Raw genomic sequence first — 21,496 nt, 5'->3', positions numbered from 1 at the left:
TCATAATTTTTTATTGAGGTGAAACTCACATAGTATTAAATTAACTATTTTACTCTTTGAAAAGTAAATTCAGGGCTGTGCAAATATCAGCAGTATATAGTTCCAAAACATTTTTGTTACCTCAAAAGGAAATCAGTCACTTATTGCCCCGGTTTTCTAGCTCCTGTCAATAAATAATTTGCATTCTGATTCAATGAGCTTACCTATTCTGAATATATCATATAAAAGAAATCATAGAATTCTTAACCATTTACGTTGGGCTTTTTCACTTAAGATGATGCTTTCAAATTTCATCTCCATAACAGCATATAATTTTAATTTATTTTGATTGAAGTATAGTTGATTTATAAAGTTGTATTGATTTCTGCTATATAGAAAAGGAATTCAGTCATACATATATATAAATTTCAAAATATTCATTCCCATTATTATTTATCATAGGATACTGCATATAATTCTCTGTGCTATACAGTAGGACCTTGTTGCTTATTCATTCCATATATAATAGTTTACATCTGCTAAACCCAGCTAAACTCAATCTCCATTCAATCATTCCCCCCATTTGCTCTCTCCAGTAAACCATACATTTGTATTCTATATCTATGAATCTATTTCCCTTTTGTAAATAAGTTCATTTTAACCACTTTTTTAGATTCCACATGTAAGTGATATTGTATGATTTGTCTTTTTCTGTCTGACTTACTTCATTCAGTATGACAATCTCTGGGTCCACCTGTGTTGCTAGAAGCGATATTGTTCTGTTCTTTTTATGGCTGAATAGCACTCCATTATATATATGTACCACATCTCCTTTATCCATACATCTGTTGATGGACATTTAGATTGGTTCTATTTTGGGTGTTTCCCAGAAGTATGTAAAATAGTCTTGGCTATTGTGAATGGTGTTGCTAAGAACATATTGGTGCCTGTATCTTCTTGAATGCAAGTTTTGTGTGGCTGTGTGACCAGGCATTGGACTGCTGAATAATATGGCAATTTTATTTTTAGTTTTCTGAGGAGCATCCTTACTGTTTCTCATGATGGCTGTTCCAGTTTATATTCCCACCAACAATGCAGGGGTGTTTTCTTTTTCCACATCCTCGACAGCATTTGTATAATAGTATATATTAGTACTTCATTTTATATGAATGATTAATAACTCCTTGTATACATATATATATAGTTTTGTTTTAACTTTCAATAGATGAAGTGTTCTTTCTAGCTTTTTTCTAGTAGTGCTATTATGAATATAAATATACAAGGTCTTTTTTCATACAAGCTTTCCAATATTTCGGGTAGACACTTAAGTGTTGAATTCTTGAGTTACACAGCAAATGTGTCTTTCTAATTGCCAGAACTGTTTTCCACAGCTCCTGCATGATTTTATATTTCTAAAGCAATGTGCTAGGACCCTGATATGTTAAAATCACCAACACTTGCTAATTTCATGTTACAAAAAACAACAACAACAACAACAACTAAAAAATCCTTTTAGGGGAAATAGTGGTCTCTTTTGCAGTTTTGATTTGAATTTGTTTAATGAAAAATAATGTTGAGTATCTTTTCATGTGCTTGTAGGCTTTGTACATCTTCTTTATTGAAATACCAATTCAAGTTATTTGTCCATTTTAAAAGATATAAAATGCATTAGGATGCAAATGCACAAATGGCTGAAGTAAATCCTGTGCTATCAGAAGCTGTATAAATTGTACCTGGATTCAATTCTCTAATTAAAAAGAAAGGACTGTCAGATATTTAGCTTAATTGTGTCTCTTCATTTTTGTCTGGAAAAGTAACGCATATTCCACTTGCAAATTTCTTGAAGTAATGAGAATCAATGTGTTCTTCTGCTTTAAATGAAGATCTTTCTTGACAACTAAAATTACAAATATTAGTTTCACTACTTTTTTTGAAGTTTCATTTTCCACCACAAATTCCTTCAGTTCAGTTCAGTTCAGTCACTCAATTGTGTCTGACTCTTTGCGACCCTATGAATCGCAGCACGCCAGGCCTCCCTGTCCATCACCAACTCCCAGAGTTCACTCAGACTCACGTCCATTGGGTCAGTGATGCCATCCAGCCACTCATCCTCTGTCGTCCCCTTCTCCTCCTGCCCCCAATCCCTCCCAGCATCAGAGTCTTTGCTAATGAGTCAACTCTTCGCATGAGGTGGCCAACAAATTCCGTACGCTAACCGAAAAACTGTCAGTGTCAGTGTTTTTATCTCTTTCGCCATTTCAAAATCTCAGAAAATAAGATGGATATATGTTTGAGAAAATGAGCACCTTCTCCATAGTAATTGCTCTTGTTGTCTAGCTTAAGAAACTTATATAAGCCCTAACTGACCTCCCTCTTCTTGAGTGCATATATTGAACACTTTTCACGTGCTTGTTGGTGATCGTACATCTTCTTGAGAGAAATGTCCGTTCAAGTCTTTGATTTTTTTAAAAAAGATAATTGCACATCATAAATCCAATAGACAAATGGTAGGAGGAAGTGCTACCCTATCAGTAATTGTATCAAATGTACATGGTTTAAAGGCTCTAATTAAAAAGAATAGAATGGCAGGTATCTGATTTAACCACATTGTCTGGAAGTTTTAGCCAGGGCAACTAGGTAAGAAAATAAAATATTTATTCTGCTTCTCTTTCCTTTGGATTTTTGAGAGAATCATCATTTTGGATGACAGAGAAATTTCTTGAAAAACATGGTTCCAAATATTAGTTTTACTGCTTTTTTGGAAGCATCATTAGTTGCAACAGACTACTTAAATCAACCAAAAAAATGTCAATGTTTCTTAGTTCTTCTTCCATCTACAGTCCTAGGAGGATATAATGAACATATATGTGGGGATATTACAAAGGTGAGCATCCTCTCCAAGTTAGCTGCCTTAGCAATTCAGCTTAAGGAACTTATATAAGCCATGTCTCAGGTCCTTGTTCTTGAGTGCATAGACCATGGGGTTGAGGGCAGGAGGAATAACATTTTCAAGTACATTGAGTAGAACTGGGATGAGGGGAACTGTCTTTGTTGCACCATGGGTGACAGAAAGGACAATAAGAATTGTATAGAAAAAAAGGATTAGGATAAGGTGGGAAGTGCAAGTACTTAAGGCCTTGGATGCAGCTTCTGCTGAGTGCAGTTTCAGCACAGAGTGAAGAATTAGAACATAGGATATAATAATCAAACCCAAGTCACTTCCCATGAGTGTCCAGGCCAGAAGTAACTGATAGACACTGTTGATTCTCTTGTCATCACAGGATAGGCTAGTGACTCCAAGAGTAGAACACAGACAGTGCTTGATTTGGTTTTTTGAGCAGTAGTGTCTCTGAGCAGCCAACACAGGCACAGGGATAGAAGACAGACTGTTTCTGAGTGTCATGAACACAGTGGCTTTGACCACAAAAGATTTGTTGATTATTGATGGATAGTGTAGCGGTCGACAAATGGCTACATATCTATCTATAGCCATGCAGACAAAGATGCCTGATTCCATAAGCATAAATGTATGTATGGCATACATTTGCAGAAAGCACTCAGGGAGACTGATAGACTTAGCATTGAACCACAAGATCGCCAAAATCTTGGGCATGATGTTGGTAGCCATGCCCATATCTACCATGGCCAGGATGCCCAGGAAATGGTACATGGGCTGGTGCAGTGTTGCCTCCTTATTGATGATGATCAGGATAAGGATGTTGGCACTGAGAGCTAAGAGGTAGAGCAGAGCCAGGGGCAGGGATATCCAGTGTTGCCAGCTGTGAATGCCTGGGAATCCCAAAAGAATGAACTCAGAGACCTGGAACTTTGAGCTGTTGGAATCTCTGAGATCCTGGAACATCTTCACTAAGAGGAAAAATATGCAAGGTTACTATTCTTAATAATTTCTCTGACAGTGTTTGAAAAGGAGTTATTCAGGTTCATGATATTCTTGGTGGTAGTGGTGGTACAGAATCATTGTCTTTTCTCTTCTCATCCCAGCACTAACATGTATTGGATATTTCTAGTTAAACAGGAACTTTTGTAACATTACCTATTGGCTTAATCAAGACACAAACTTCATACCATAAGGCAGTTCATATTGTTTTGTCCTTCTCAAGACTGAGGAAAAAAAATTAGTGAAAATTGGAACCTTGGTCACTATCTTCAGCCTGGAGATCATAGAATTTGGACAAAATGAAAGCCCTCTAATTTCACAGCCTGGCATCTTAAAGTTGATTTTACTAAAGTGTTGGATTATTAGAGACTTAATATTAATATATAGTATGAGTGTAGCAGCAGCATGAGTGTAAAGATTTTTGAGTATGGAGATATTTAGGTAACACTACATTATATGGTATTGATAATTAAAAAAAAACTTTTTTCTAGGTCATGAGTATTATTCACTTTAATTAAAATATATAAAGTAATTTATCATACACTTGTTTTAGTGAGTAAACTGATATCAAAATTGCTAATCACCTATATGAAATCATGTAACAAAAGAAAAGAAAAATAATTGAGGTATCTCAGCATAATGTAAAAGCAATTGTTTCTGGTTTTCAGTAATTTTCCTCTACCTGACATAGTTTCGATTTTTGGAGCACTCCAGATAGTCATACTATAAGAGTAAAACAGATAATTAAAACTTACCTTCAGAAAAATTGTTTGAAATGAATTACTCAATTAAATTACTTTGTATTTATCAAATTTTTAAAATTTAATCATTTGTTCATTTTAATATAAAAACTGAGATTTGTGTAATCTGTTTCTCCTAAATATTGCTACTTATTTGTTTCCTTTCAATACGTTAAATTTTTCGCATGTATTATCAGGATATATAATTTTGAAAAACGCTGTGGTTGGTAATTGAAGTATCTACAAAAAAAAAAAAAAAAAAACAAAAAAACAGTAAGGATACACACACCTGATAAATATATTCATCTCAAAGGAAGTAAAGATATTCATTATACTTATAACAAAATAAAAAATGGTAGACTAAAGAAGATATATATTTATGCAAATATACTTATTCTGCTTCATATATGTTATTTTCAGATCAGTTCAGTCACTCAGTCATTTTCGACTCTTTGTGAGCCCATGAATCACAGCACGCCAGGCCTTCCTGTCCATCACAAACTCCTGGAGTTCACCCAAACTCATGTGCATCGAGTTGGTGATGCCATCCAGCCATTCATCCTCTGTTGTCCCCTTCTCCTCCTGCCCCCAACCCGTCCCAGCATCAGAGTCTTTTCCAATGAGTCAACTCTTAGTATGAGCTGGCCAAAGTATTGGAGTTTCAGCCTCAGCATGAGTCCTTCCAATGAACACCCAGGACTGGTCTCCTTTAAGATGAACTGGTTGGATCTCCTTGCAGTCTAAGGGATTCACAAGAGTCTTCTCCAGCACCACAGTTCAAGAGCATCAATTCTTCAGTGCTCAGCTTTCTTCACAGTCCAACTCTCACATCCATACATGACCACTGGGAAAACCATAGCCTTGACTAGACAGACCTTTGATGGCAATATAATGTCTCTGCTTTTTAATATGCTGTCTAGGTTGGTCATAACTTTCCTTCTAAGGGGTAGGCATTTTTTAATTTCATGGCTGCAATCACCATCTGCAGTGATTTTGGAGCCCCCAAAAATAAAGTCTGACACTGTTTCCACTGTTTTGCCATCTATTTCCCATGAAGTGATCAGATCAGATGCCATTATCTTCGTTTTCTGAATGTTGAGCTTTAAGCCAACTTTTCCACTCTCCTCTTTCACTTTCATCAAGAGACTTTTTAGTTCCTCTTCACTTTCTGCCACAAGGGTGGTGTCATCTGTGTATCTGAGGTTCTTGATATGTCTCCTGGCAATCTTGATTCCAGTTTGTGCTTCTTCCAGCACAGAGTTTCTCATGATGTACTCTGCATAGAAGTTAAATAAGCAGGGTGACAATATACAACCTTGACGTACTCCTTTTCCTATTTGAAACCAGTCCGTTGTTCCATGGCCAGTTTAATTAGCTCTAAATTTTAATATTTTATTTTATAGTTCTCATTGTTTTATTATTAACATTGGAACTATGTATCAAATGTAATACATTCTTTGACTATTAATTCACACTTAGTAAAGAAAGTCTTTGGAAAACTGATTTGTAACTGCAGATGATGAGTGGATATCATTACTTGGTAGGATTTACTTTGTGTGCTCCTGTAGGGTCCTCTTTACTTCACTGTTGACCTTCCTAGGTCATAGGTCCCCCTCCCCCAACCAGGGACTTTCACATTTTTTAGAAAAGAGCCATACAGATATGAGTAAAAATGAAACTAAGTAAAAGTTTGGAAAAGATCCAGGGAATTTTCAAAGAGGAAAAGACAAATGATGTTACATCTAATGCATGGTTAGAATTCTGCTGGATCAGTGTCTTCCCTTCTTTCTTCCTTCTGTAGTTTGCTTTTCTACTCACTTTCACCAAGATTTTTAGCTTTGTAATTTTGCAATATTATATTCTATTTTGTACCCAACCACAACCAAATCCAACTTCAAATATCACATTCTTTAAGAATACTCAGCTGTGAACTTTCCTGGTGGCTCTGTGGTAGGGAAACCACCTGCCAATGCAGGAGACACGAGTTCAGTCCCTGATCGGGGAAGATCCCACATGCTGCGGAGCAGCTAAGCCTCTGTGTCACAACTGTAGAGCCTGTGCTCTAGAGCCCGTGCTGTAAAAAAAAAAAACGAGAGGAGCCACAGCAGTGAGAAACCTGAGCACTGCATCTAGAGGGCAGCCCTGCTCATCCAGCTAGAGAAAAACCCTTGCAGGAATGAAGATCCAGCAGACCCAAAAATAAACAAAAATTTTGAAAAAAGAATACTCAGCTCTCTGTCAGAGAAGACAGGGAGCTGTCCTTTGAATTTTCTTAATATAACTGCAAAAGATGTAGGCATTGTAGGTATGGTGTATATCTGGCTGTAGATTAAAATGTGTTTCTCATTTAACATCATAATATTATAAAAGTATCAATAACATGAATTCACCAGATTTTAGCCAAAATCTGAGTGCTTAGACATATGTATTTATGTTAATATTTGCATTGTCTGCCAAGACAATGTGCACATATTTGATATCAGTAAATATTTTTGAGTGAATGAAGAGGTTAATGAATAAAAGATTCAGATTTTGTAAGACTTTAGGAATTATTACACTGTATTTTAAACATTATTTTTTGAAGGTATAAGAGGAAACATCAGAAGAAAGAACTATACTTTCTATTTCATAATTCAACAGAAAACTTAAATTCCTAAAAAAAAATATTCCCCACTGCAAAACAGATTTAAAAAAAAAATCAAAGGAGCATGGAACAAAATAATCAACAGTCAAAACAAGTATGTTAGATTTGTAAATTAAGTTCAGTCAGTTAGACAATGCTACATGTTAACCATATTTTACATTGATTATATGCAAGTGTTTATGCAATAAAATATATATGTATAAACCTCCATGATTAGCCCTGGTGACTCAGTGGTAAAGGGCCAGCTTGCTAATGCAAGAGATGTGAATTCCATCCCTGGATCAGGAAAAACCCTGGAGAAAGAAATGACAACCACTTCAGTATTCTTGCCTGGCAGATCCTATGGACAAAGGAGACTGGAAGGCTAGGTCCATGGGGTCACCAAGAAATTAGACATGACTTGTGCAATGAAATATATATGTATAAATATGAATCACCAAAAGAGACTGCAAAGAAAATAGTAAACTGAAAATGCACAAGATATTTGGAAGGAAAAGTTATACTAATACACCAAACACATACTCCCAAATAGGGAAGACATATTATAAGAAGCAAATTAGAAACTCAAACAAGTATATGGAGTAAGATCACCTTCATAAAAGGAAATGGCAACCCACTGCAGTATTCTTGCCTGGAGAATTCCATGGACAGAGGAGCTTGGCAGGCTACAGTCCATGGAATCACAAAAGAGTCGGACACGACTGAGTGACTAACACTTTAACTTTTATAAAATAATAGATGACACATTTTACACACAGTAATTAAATCTTAGTGCATCAAATTGTTTCATTCCCATGTTCCTGATGATTGGCCACAAGCAAAATGATAGAATATATTGAAATTATCATGTTCACTTGATTAATACATGGCAGAAAACTTAAAAGTTGGGAATTTAAAGCAATCACAAATTATTAAGTCACAAATTTAAAGCAATCACAAATTATTAACTGATTCTCAATATCCTGTTTAATAGCAAAGGACTTAAGCTAACTGTCGCAAGGCTAACAAAAGTCTTGGAATTTTCATTATTGACAAAGACTAACATGAGTTTACCATATAAGAAGGTGTTTCCATATATACCAAAATTGTCAAGTTTCTTTCTCATGAGGCTTGTAAATTTGTTCCTAATGTTTGTATGCCATTATACTTTCCACATTTCTTTTAAATTTTTCAATAAGAAACAAAACTGTAATAACTCATATATGTATAATTACACATATTTAACTGATTACTGTAGAACAAGATAAACTTTGAAATGTAGTCTTATAAATAATTAACTTGTGTATACAGATTTTCAGAATTGCTGAAAAAATAGGATCATTATGCATTTCTTCCTCTCAAAACATTTAAACGATTAACTGTTAACTCTATGTGTATGTGTAACAAAAGGAGGTTGAGAAATTAGCATAGAAACTGATAAATTGAGAACAGCAACTATATCTCTGAGGTTGCTTGTGCTCTATTCTTAAGGATATAGGTTCAAAATATGAAATAAGTATCCTATTTATATCCTTCATGGTTTTTTGTTAGGTCTGAGTTTGAGTGAACTCTGGGAGTTGGTGATGGACAGGGAGGCCTGGCCTGCTGCGATTTATGGGGTCGCAGAGTCGGACACGACTGAGCGACTGAACTAAACTGAAGATTGATTACTAAAACTGGTTTTATTTTACATTAAAGCTTAGGTACCATTTGCAAAACATTTGTAAAACTCCCTAGTTAATGATCCAAGCTCACATCAAATATTGTAGTATCAACCATACTCATGTATGGATGTGAGAGTTGGACTGTGAAGAAGGCTGAGCACTGAAGAATTGATGCTTTTGAACTGTGGTGTTGGAGAAGGCTCTTGAGAGTCCCTTAGACTGCAAGGAGATCCAACCAGTCCATTCTGAAGGAGATCAGCCCTGGGATTTCTTTGGAAGGAATGATGCTGAAGCTGAAACTTCAGTACTTTGGCCACCTCATGCGAAGAGTTGACTCATTGGAAAAGACTCTGATGCTGGGAGGGATTTGGGGGCAGGAGAAGAAGGGGACGACAGAGGATGAGATGGCTGGATGGCATCACTGACTCAATGGATGCGAGCCTGAGTGAACTCCGGGAGTTGGTGATAGACAGGGAAGTCTGGCGTGCTGCGATTCATGGGGTTGCAAAGAGTCGGACATGACTGAGTGACTGAACTGAACTGAACCATACTTATATTAGATGTTTTCCAAACAAAAATTGAATTATTTCCATACATTATAACAATTTTCTGCAAGTAAAATGGGCTCATATTATTCTATCGGAGACTAGTGTATCAAAGTTGTTACATTAACACAAGAATATGATTACTTATTTATATGCACAATTATCATAGTCTCAGTTCAGTTCAGTTCAGTTGCTCAGTCGTGTCCAACTCTTTGCGACCACATTATAGCCTGCCAGGCTCCTCTGTCTATGGGATTCTCCAGATAAGAATGCTGAAGTGGGTTGCCAGGCCCTCCTCCAGGGGATCTTCCCAACACAGGGATAGACATCGTGTCTCCTGTGGCTCCTGAATTGAAGGTGAATTCTTTACCACTGAGCCACCCAGGAAGCTCGATTATCATAGCACATGTTGAGAATTCCCACTTCTAAAATCCATAGAAAATGTTTGTTTCCTCACTAATTAGTCCTAAATTTTACATCCCATGTTCTTTTCCTAACATAAAGTTTGTTCCTCAAAGTATGTTTTCCTGTCTAATATGGATGAAATGCATAGCACAAGGCATTATTGTGAGACAGAAAGCCAAAGAAACCATTACCCAAGGTTGTGTGTATGTGCGTGTTTATTTGCTCAATCGTGTCCGACTCTTTGCCACCCTTTGGACTGTAGCCCGCCAGACTCCTCTGTCCATGGGATTTTTCAGGCAAGAATACTGGAGTGGATTGCCAAGAGTACTGGAGTGGGTTGCCGTTTCTTTCTCCAGGAGATTTTGCCAACCCAGGGATCGAACCCGGGTTTCCCGCATTGCGGGTAGACACTTTACTGTCTGAGCCACCAGGGAAGTGGGTTGCCAGTTCCTTCTCCTGAGGATCTTCCTGACCCAAGGATCAAACCTGTGTCTCCTGTATTTCCTGCATTGTAGTCAGATTCTTTACCTACTGAGCTTTGGGGGAAGCCCCATTCTGGACGAAATGCAGTCACAAATAAGTGTCTCTAGAAATAAAGAAAAGAAATCAGATTCTTATTCTGAGAGCAGTGGGGGGATAGGTGAAGAGCAGATATGTTGTGACCGTGATCAAGAACCATTCTCTTGCTATTTTCCTATCTCTTCTAGTCATGTGGATGATTCATATCTGACATCCACCATAATAGAATCAAAGGATCCTATTTTCTTAGAATAATTATTCATAATAATCATGGAAAGTTACACTGTATTGCAACCTGAGAATTGGAGAAATAAATATTTCTCCAATCCAGTATTTCATAATATTCCTCTCTTCAAATGGGTAGATGGAATCACACCTGAAGTTATGTAGATATAATAATCAATTCATATACATTCAAAGGCCCACTGTACATTTTTCACTGCCTATGTGTGTGTGTGTGTGTGTGTGTGTGTGTGTGTGTGTGTGCATGCTCAGTCATGTCCCACTCGGGGCAACCTGATGGACTGTGGCCTGCCAGGCTCCTCTGTCCATGGAATTTTCAAGCAAGAAATACTGGAGTGGGTTGCCATTTCCTTCTCCAGGGGATCTTCCCTACCCAGGAATACAATCCGCAACTCTTTAGTCTCCTGTATTAGCAGGCATATTCTTTACCACTTGCATCACCTGGGAAGCCACTTTCACTGCCTATTGAGTGAAAAAAAAAAAATCTGCCTTCACTCTCACTTTCCCATGTCCTTTATTACCTTAGTTTCTGGATAGCAAAACAATGAGCTGAATGCAATCTGGTCCAAGTGTTCAGGATTCTGGCCAAAAAAAAAAAGAATCATGGATCTACAACATATGTACGTTCACAGTCCTCAAATTCTAAATCCCTTGATATTTGTACTGTTGAACTGAATATTTTTAGAAACATGACATATATCCCAAGAGGGTCTTGCAAAGCACTTGAAATACAGGTGCTGGTATGGGAATTCTACTGGAGAAGGAAGAGTAGGAGTTTCCACCCTCAGTCTATGAGATAACATGTGAAGAACAAATTTATCTCAACATATCTAATTCGTGTGCTTGAATGTGAGGAATGTGTACAGGAGAATGAGAATGAGTGCAACCTAATTTTAATAAATATTATAGATTTAATATTTATTAAAGAGTTCTGCTTGTTTCCTTGTGTGTTCAGAAAGTTTTAATCACACACACATTCCTATATCCTTTTTTTTAGAATTAATCTATGTCTTTATTAACATATTAATTAAGATACCAATCAGATATTAGATATGAGGCTTGTTCACAGTTTCACTAAAATTATGTAAAATTCTAATTTAAGAGAGGTTTAATCTTAATCTTTATTTTTATTTTTACTTTATTTTGCTTCACAATACTATATTGGTTTTGCCATATCCTTTTATCCTTTCAGTTTTCTTTCAAGTAAGGAAGATGATGAACATTGAAGAACATCGGTCAATAGTTCAAACTAATTATGCTAGTAATATTTTGATGCCCAGTTTTTGGGATAATAATGATGGTGGTGATATAAAAAATAATAATGATACACAACTGATTCTAGTTGTTTTCATTAATTATATATTAAAATTGATTCCTGTATTTCTTATTAATTGGAAAAAATGATTTTAGAAATAGATAACTCAAACCCTTTAATTTCTATAATCTAGAGGTAACTGTTGATAGATTGTCTAATATGCATTTTCTATATATATATTTGATAAAAAGTTTGAATAATACCACACTGAAACATAAATTCTACCATTTTAAAGTGCTGCTATGTGATAAATAGTTAAAATGATTTTAACTACATATATAGAGAGAGAGACAGACAGACAGACAGAGATGGTGTAATGTTTTTATACTGAAATATAAAAATTATATATCATTTTTGATTGAAGTGAAATTCACATGCTATAAAATAACTACTTAAATCACTTAAAAATGTGCAATTGATTGCCTTTTAGAACATTTTAAAATGTTGCACAAACGTCAGTATTATATAATTTCAGAACATTTCCTTTGTTACAAAGGAACAATCTGTAGCCATTTATCAGTCACTTCTTCTTGGCCTGTCCATCTAGTTCTTGCCAAAACAAATTTGCCTTTTGGTTTAATGATTACCTGTTTTGGCGATTTCATGTAATTGAAGTCAGACAACATGTGGCCATTTTTGTCTTTCTTTTTAAATTTAGTATAGTGTTTTCAAATTTCATATATGTAAGAGCATGTACCAGCATTTCATCATTTTATGAATGACTAAAAATGCCTGATACAGATATGCTTAGTTCTGTTTATTCACTCAACTAACATTCAATGATATTTGGCTTCTTTCTGCTTTTTAAATTTAATACTGATAGGATAAACATTTGTGTATAAGTTGTTTTTACATTTGTGTCCAATTGTCTGGTTATAAGCTTAAGGGTTGATTTTCTGAGTCATACGGTAACTGTGTTCAAAACAAGTAATTGCTAAACTGTTTCCCACAGCTCCTATGTGATTTTTACATACCCTGCAGCAATGTACAATAACTCTAATGTTTCCACAAAATTGCCAATATCTGCACTATTTATGAAAAAAGCTTTTTAGGTTATACATTATTATCTTTGTGGTTTTGATTTGAATTTAGTTACATTGAAATCTTTTCATGTATTTGTTGGCCATCCACATCTTCTTTAGAGATACCTCTGTTTGAGTTCTTTGTCTATTTATAAAGATATAAAGCATGTCATTAAACATACAAAGGCCTGGGGTTACATTTTAAGTTAACACACACCTATATATAAAAAAAAAACCCAACAACTATTTTTGTCAAATACATGAACATGTGTGAAATACTCATGAATATCATTTAATTTTTGTTAAAATATATGAGGTAGGTTAGTATATAATTTTTTTTTGTGAGAAAGCTGACTTCTGCAAATACTGATAAGCTATTTAATGCCAAGTGACTTAGCAGCAGCAGCAACTATGAAATATACAAACATGGTTGGGAAATTTCTATTTTTGAATCCAATTGATTCTGGTTTTAAGCAACTTTCCCTTATTTGGACAGAGTTTTTCTTCTTGGAGGAGTCCAGACAGTCACACTATACTCAATAAAGCAGACATCAAAATATAAAACAATGAAGCTGAGATAAATGTTTTGACAGACAACCTGTTAAAATCACTAACACCATATCTAAGGCATACTTGATTTCATCTTTTATTAGTATTTTAATTTAAAAACTGAACAAAGAATATTTTGTGATCTTTTCTAGCTGTTTATCTTTTCTTTGAAATTTTAAAATATTAAATACATGATATAAAGGCATGATATTTTAATACTAGATGGTTCAAAATTATACTATCTACAGGAAAAAATATTAATATGGACTTGGTGGACTTAATCTTAAACCATGTAATAATATTTCATTTACTTTTAACATAACCAAGAAAGGTAAATAAAAGTTATGTATTTATATACATATGTATGTTGCATCATATATTGTTATAACTTCTAAGTTTCAATCATTTATTTTAGTAGCATGTTTTGTTTTTTAATTTTGGAACTCTTTCTTAAAAGTCTTGCAGTGGTTTACTGTTACCTGACACTAATCAAAAGCCTTTAGAAAGTGGATTTGAAGCTATGCAATTACTGAGATTCATCTACTGATAATATTTACTTGGAGTGTTCTTTTCTTCATTGTAGTAATCCTTAGTTGGAAGTGATCTTCTCTCAGGGACTTTCAGTTTTTCCTGAATATAATCCACCAATTTATTCCTGTAAGAATATGTGACTGGTTGTCAGCATTCTTGACAGTGAATAGTAGGACAGTGGAAATCATACCATATATGTGAATGCTGGATTAAGCCTTCTCATTTTTATGATGCCTCATATTTGGCATCATATTTACACTTTTTTGTTAAATATTCTTCCCAAAGTAAACTGCTAGTCATCATAAGATTATATCAGCATTTAGCATTGTTTAAAATAGTGAATAAACCTAAGATTTCAAATGTTCCTTATTGTATTTCCTAGCTACATCCCATTTTACCTTTATGTATTCACATCAAATACATGGACAGAGGAGCATGGCAGGGTACAGTCCACAGGGTCTTTAAGAATTGGACACAACCGAAGCAACTTGGCATGCACATATTTGCATCAAAGGAAGACAGTTTAGGTATTGTAAAAAGTGACTTGTTTTGAAAATAGCAAAGCAATACATGGGAAACTACTTCATAAGAGCGCTTTTCAAAGACTTATACTGTGTTACTATAAACTCAAAGTAATAAAGAAGTAGTCAGGAAATGGCAACTAAGCAAAATTTTGGAGGGGATCAGGATTTTTTACAAAAAGGAAAGATGAATTGTCTTTGACCTAAAGCTTGATTTGTTTGTTGCTGTTGTTTAGCTGCTAAGTTGTGTCTGACTGTTAGAGATCCCATGGACTATACCCCGCCAGGCTCCTTTGTCCACAGGATTTCCCAGCCAAAATCACTGGAGCAGATGCACCTATGGGCATCTTATCTTTGACAAAGGAGGCAAGTATATCAAATGGAGAAAAGACAACCTTTTAAATAAGTAGTGCTGGGAAAACTGGATAGCTACATGTAATAGAATGAAAATAGAACATATTTAAATATAAGGCCAGAAACTATAAAGAGCTTGGAAGAAAACATAGGCAGTACACTTTTTAACATAATCAGAGCAAGATCCTCTATGACCCACATCCTAGAATAATGGAAATAAAAATGAAAATATACAAAAGGGATTTAATTAAACTTAAAAGCTTCTGAACAGCAAAGGAAACAATAAACCAGATTAAAAGACAACCCTCAGAAAGTGAGAAAATAATTGCAAAAGAAACAACTGACAAATGATTAATCTCCAGAATATACAAGCAGTCCATACAGTTCAACATCAGGAAAACAAATAGCTCAATCAAAAATAGGCAGAAGACCTAAACAGACCTTTCTCCAAAGGAGACATAGATGGCTACAAACATATGAAAAGATGCTAAATATCACTCATTATTAGAGAAATGACTGTATGTTTATATGTAAAAGAGGTAATGTAATGGGGTAATGTCTTTTATACTAAGGAAGCATAAAATTTATGCACCAATGACAAAAAAATTATGAAAAGAGTTAAAAAACCTATCTAAATGGAAAGACTTCCCATGTTCATGAATTATAAAACTTAATATTATTAAAATGACAATATTATCCAAAATATCTATAGATTCAATGCAATTCCTACAGTTTCAACAAAATGTAAATTGCTGAAACAATATGAAAACAGAATAAAATTGGATGACTCACACGTCCTAATTCTAAAACTTAGTACAAAGCCATGATAAGAAAAAAGATGCAATATTGGCATGATGATAGGCACTTATGGTATAGAATTAAAAGTATAGAAATAAGCTCATACATCTAAGGTATATTTGTTAGACTCTAGCCCCAAGACCTTTTTATGAGGCAAGTATTGTCTCCAACAGATAATGCTGGGGTGGCAGGATCTCCACATGCAAGAGAATGAATTTGGACCTTGACCTCACACCACATACAAAAATTTACACTAGATCAAATACTTAAATATAAGCTAAAACAATAAACCAATTAGACAAAAAAAGAGAGGTAAAATTTCATGACCTTATATTTGGCAGTAGCTAATTAGATATAAAAATATTGCTTGAGGACAAAAAAGAAAAAAAAATAAATTAAACTTTATCAAAATTAAAAAGCAAACAGGATTTTATATCAAAGAATAGTAGCAAGAAAAAGACAAATCAAAGAATAGAAGAAAATACATGCAAATTACAGATCTGAAAAGGATCTAGCATTCAGAACACTTATCAGTTCAGTTCAGTCTAGTCACTCAGTCATGTCTGACTCTTTGTGACCCCAAGAATTACAGCACGCCAGGCCTCCCTGTCCATTACCAACTCCCAGAGTTCACCCAAACTCATGTGCATTGAGTTGGTGATGCCATCCAGGCATCTCATCTTCTGTTGATCCCTTCTCCTCCTGCCCCCAACTCCCCCCAGCATCAGAGTCTTTTCCAATGAGTCACTTCTTCACATGAGGTGGCCAAAGTACTGGAGTTTCAGCTTTAACATCATTCCTTCCAAAAGAATCCCAGGGCTGATCTCCTTCAGAATGGACTGGTTGGATCTCCTTGCAGTCCAAGGGACTCTCAACAGTCTTCTCCAACACCACAGTTCAAAAGCATCAATTCTTCAGTGCTCAGCCTTCTTCACAGTCCAACTCACATCCATACATGACTACTGGAAAAACCATAGCCTTGACTAGACGGACCTTTGTTGGCAAAGTAATGTCTCTGCTTTTGAATATGCTCTCTAGGTTGGTCATAACTTTTCTTCCAAGGAGTAAGCGTCTTTTAATTTCATGGCTGCAAGCACCATCTGCAGTGATTGTGGAGCCCAAAAGAATAAAGTCTGACACTGTTTCCACATCTATTTCCCATGAAGTGATGGAACCAGATACATGATCTTCGTTTTCTGAATGTTGAGCTTTAGGCCAACTTTTTCACTCTCCTCTTTCACTTTCATCAAGAGGCTTTTTAGCTCCTCTTCATTTTCTGCCATAAGGGTGGTGTCATCTGCATATATGAGGTTCTTGATATTTCTCCCGGCAAGCTTGATTCCAGCTTGTGTTTCTTCCAGTCCAGTGTTTCTCATGATGTACCCTGCATATAAGTTAAATAATCAGGGTGACAATATACAGCCTTGGTGTACTCCTTTTCCTGTTTGGAACCAGTCTGTTGTTCCATGTCCAGTTCTAACTGTTGCTTCCTGACCTGCATATAGGTTTCTCAAGAGACAGGTCAGGTGGTCTGGTATTCCCATCTCTTTCAGAATTTTCCACAGTTTATTGTGATCCACACAGTCAAAGGCTTTGACATAGTCAATAAAGCAGAAATAGATGTTTTTTCTAGAACTCTCTTGCTTTTTCCATGATCCAGCAGATGTTGGCAATTTGATCTCTGGTTCCTCTGCCTTTTCTAAAACCAGCTTGAACATCAGGGAGTTTCGGTCCATGTATTGTTGAAGCCTGGCTTGGAGAATTTTGAGCATTACTGTACTAGCATGTCATATGAGTGCAATTGAGCAGTAGTTGAGCATTCTTTTGCATTTCCTTTCTTTGGATTGGAATGAAAACTGACCTTTTCCAGTCCTGTGACCACTGCTGAGTTTTCCAAATTTACTGGCATATTGAGTGCAGCACTTTCACAACATCATTTTCAGGATTTGAAACAGCTCTCCTGGAATTCCATCACCTCCACTAGCTTTGTTGTTAGTGATGCTTTCTAAGGCCCACTTGACTTCACATTCCAGGATGTCTGGCTCTAGATGAGTGATCACACCATCGTGATTATATGGGTCGTGAAGATCCTTTTTGTACAGTTCTTCTGTGTATTCTTGCCATCTCTTCTTAATATTTTCTGCTTCTGTTAGGTCCATACCATTTCTGCCCTTTATCGAGTCCATCTTTGCATGAAATGTTCCCTTGGTATCTCTAATTTTCTTGAAGAGATCTCTAGTCTTTCCCGTTCTGTTCTTTTCCTCTATTTCTTTGCATTGAAAGCCTGAAGAAGGCTTTCTTATCTCTTCTTGCTATTCTTTGGAAATCTGCATTCAGATGCTTATATCTTTCCTCTTTTCCTTGGCTTTTCACTTCTCTTCTTTTCACAGCTATTTGGAAGGCCTCCTCAGACAGCCATTTTGCTTTTTTTTCTTTCCCATGGGGATGGTCTTCATCACTGTCCCCTGTACAATGTCACGAACCTCATTCCATAGTTCATCAGGCACTCTATCTGTCAGATCTAGGCCCTTAAATCTATTTCTCACTTTCACTGTGTAATCATAAGGGATTTGATTGAGGTCATATCTGAATGGTCTAGCGGTTTTCCCTGTTTCCTTCTATTTCAGTCTGAATTTGGTAATAAGGAGTTCATGATCTGAGCCACAGTCAGCTCCTGGTCTTGTTTTTGTTGACTGTATAGAGCTTCTCCATCTTTGGCTGCAAAGAATATAATCAATCTGATTTCATTGTTGACCATCTGGTGATGTCCATGTGTAGAGTCTTCTCTTATGTTGTTGGAAGAGGGTGTTTGCTATGACCAGTGCATTTTCTTTACAAAACTCTATTAGTCTTTGCCCTGCTCCATTCTGCATTCCAAGGCTGAATTTGCCTGTTACTCCAGGTGTTTTTTGACTTACTACTTTTGCATTCCAGTCCCCTATAATGAAAAGGACATCTTTTTTGGGTGTTAATTCTAAAGGGTCTTGTAGGTCTTCATAGAACCATTCAACTGCAGCTTCTTCAGCATTACTGGCTGGGGCATAGACTTGGATTACTGTAATATTGAATGGTTTGCCTTGGAAATGAACAGAGATCATTCTGTCATTTTTGAGATTGCATCCAAATACTGCATTTTGGATTCTTCTGTTGACCATGATGGCTACTCCATTTCTTCTAAGGGATTCTTGCCCGCAGTAGTAGATATATGAACCCATAAATAACTTTATTTGTTATTGGGGAAGTCCTTAGTGAGACTGACAGAAGCAATTTCAGTTAATGGAAGTGATGACAGAAAGAAAAACTAGGGAAAGAGTGATTTCAATTTGAGGGGAAAAACTGGAGAGAATGTTGAAAACTCGTTTTAGAAGTTTTGAGGTCAAGGTGAACAGAGAAATGGGATGATACAGGGAGGATAATTGCAGTTTAGGGGATAGAGTTGTTCTGTAGGATTTTACAAGATAGTAAAGAAAAGCAATTAAATAATTCAATGCAATTTTGTGTGTGTGATTAACTGAATTGGGGAGAGACAATGTGTGCTTTTTTTTCAGTTGAAAAGAGAGATAAAAGTAGATTCAGAGTACTCTAAACTTCTCATATATAATTGAGTAAGTTCTGAAAAAACTAATAAAAAGTGCCATTTCCTTTAGTCCCTCACTTGCTTATTAATTTGGCATAATCTTAATGATAGTCCCTCACTTGTTTATCAGAATTTTAATTATCTGAAATATTTCTTTTTATTAGTTTAACAATTGGAGATGAGATGAAAACAGTCAATTTTGATCCAATCTCATGCCATTCTTATAAAAATAAGTTATGCTATTTAGTAGATTTGCTTAGATTTATCTACCTCACCTTCCAGATTGCATGTTTTCAAATACAGTTTCAAAGGAAAATGAACACCAGATTAGTCTGTAGTATAATAGTGTGTGTAGTCTGGCTAAGAGAGACCTATTCAGTATAAAGTGAGATTCTAATAAAATTCCCAGAAACTTAAAATTCATCATAGGATACTCTCTACCTGTTCCTTGAAAAGAAAGAGATATTTTGTTAGTGATTAAAAGTAGAGAGTATATATTTTCGGGGGAAAGTCACAACTGGCTATCTAGTTATTAAATTCACTGTTTAAAACAAAATCATTTCCTCCCATTTTATTCACTTTTTTATGAAAAATGGTCTAATTTGTTTATGTTCAAGAAAACGTGGGTTAGTTATTAGACTAATCTTTCACAGCAGTGAGAAATAAGAAATTCATAGAAAGATTGCTGGGTGTGCAGGTGATACTGAGATTCTCATGACAGGACATGCATTTGGAGATGCACTTACTACTAGATAAGTCCCATTTTAGTGGCCAAAATAGAACTTGCAAAGATTTTGCCAATTCCCGCCTAAACAGGTAACTCAAACTCATCTTTCTCTTTTCTTTCCTGGGAATGCCCACTCATATGCTTTGGGATTTGGTATTCTTAGAACCTGAAAGGATTCCTGAAACACAGTCTCTTATCTGCTTGGTTTTCACCCCATACACAACAGGATTCATAGTTGGAGGCAACAGTAGGTAAATATTGGCTATAATGATGTGACAAGAGGGAGGGATTGTATGGCCCCCAAAGCGATGGGAAAAGAAGGAGAAGAAGGCTGGGCTGTAGGAGAAAACTATAGCACAGATGTGAGCCGTGCAGGTGCTGAAGGCCTTCCGCCGAGCTTCTGCTGTGGAGAGGCTGACCACTGCCCTCAGGATCATGGTGTAGGAGACTGTGATGCACAGGATGTCAAAGCCCCCAATCAGGAGGGCAACAATCAGACCATAGATGGCATTGACCTTGATATTTCCACAAGACAGCTTGGCCACAGACATGTGGTCACAGTAAGTGTGGGGGATTACGTTGCCTCTGCAATAGGGCAGGCGCTTGGTGAGGAAAGGGAAGGGAATGATGAGCAACACCCCTCTGAGAAAGGTGGACAGACCCGCCTTTGCAATGACGGGATTTGTGAGGATAGTTGAGTAGTGCAGCGGGTAGCAGATGGCCACATAGCGGTCCAGGGCCATGAGCATGAGCACCCCAGACTCCATCCCTGTGAAGGTGTGGACGAAGAACATCTGGATCAGGCATCCATCAAAGCTGATTTTCTTGAGATGAAGCCAGAAGATGGAGAGGGCTTTAGGGACTGTGCTAGAGCACATGATAAGATCAGTTAGGGAAAGCATGGCCAAGAAGTAATACATAGGTTTGTGCAAGGAGTCCTCACAGTAGATGAGGTAGAGGAGGCCACAATTCCCTGCCATAGCTACAACATACATGGAGCAGAATGGGAAGGAAATCCAAATATGCACATCTTCCAGTCCTGGGATTCCATTCAGAATGAATGAGGGTGGGTCCCGCTCCGTTTTATTCAGCATTAGCATAATCAAATAGACTTAAACTTTATGTGACTTTTCCTAGAGTAAGATAAAGACAAGAGAAAACATAGTTTATGGTTACTTTCTCTTTTTCTGTGTTTTAAAATTCTGTAGTTTATTTGATCAAACAGTCAACTTTCCTGAGTGATAGTGAGTTTGTCTTCTGTTTGTTTATTGATTAGTTCATTTATTCACTCAACAAATTTTTATTAAGAAGTTCAAGTTCACATCACAGACACTGATTCAAATTGTTTTCTAAAACTAGTTTTTCACCCTCATAGATTTATAATAAAAAGTAATTCTGTTATATCTTCTCTAAAGAGATTTTGGATAGAAAACTTCATTTGTTAATAACTATATAGATCTCCCTGTGGATGTGATCTTAGTGTCCT

At 36.1% G+C, this 21,496-nt stretch overlaps 2 protein-coding genes across 2 annotated transcripts; both read right to left on the bottom strand.

The window, feature by feature from the left end:
• On the bottom strand, positions 2,891 to 3,844 carry LOC102169612 (putative olfactory receptor 56B2). The gene has a single exon (XM_005689799.2). It carries the CDS (start codon positions 3,839 to 3,841, stop codon positions 2,891 to 2,893), a length of 951 nt encoding a protein of 316 aa, XP_005689856.2. The 5' UTR covers positions 3,842 to 3,844.
• LOC102181293 (olfactory receptor 52N4) lies at positions 20,135 to 21,110 on the bottom strand. The gene has a single exon (XM_005701481.2). The coding sequence runs from the start codon at positions 21,108 to 21,110 to the stop codon at positions 20,145 to 20,147; it is 966 nt and encodes a 321-aa protein (XP_005701538.2). The 3' UTR covers positions 20,135 to 20,144.

The sequence above is a fragment of the Capra hircus genome, chromosome 15, assembly GCF_001704415.2.
Source record: "Capra hircus breed San Clemente chromosome 15, ASM170441v1, whole genome shotgun sequence".
NCBI classification, from domain to species: Eukaryota; Metazoa; Chordata; class Mammalia; order Artiodactyla; family Bovidae; genus Capra; species Capra hircus.
This window is presented reverse-complemented; position numbering and strand designations above follow the sequence as displayed.

Excerpts from the sequence above, each read along its gene's own strand:
- LOC102169612 (XM_005689799.2), bottom strand. The coding sequence starts at position 3,841 with ATGTTCCAGGATCTCAGAGATTCCAACAGCTCAAAGTTCCAGGTCTCT.
- LOC102181293 (XM_005701481.2), bottom strand. The coding sequence starts at position 21,110 with ATGCTAATGCTGAATAAAACGGAGCGGGACCCACCCTCATTCATTCTG.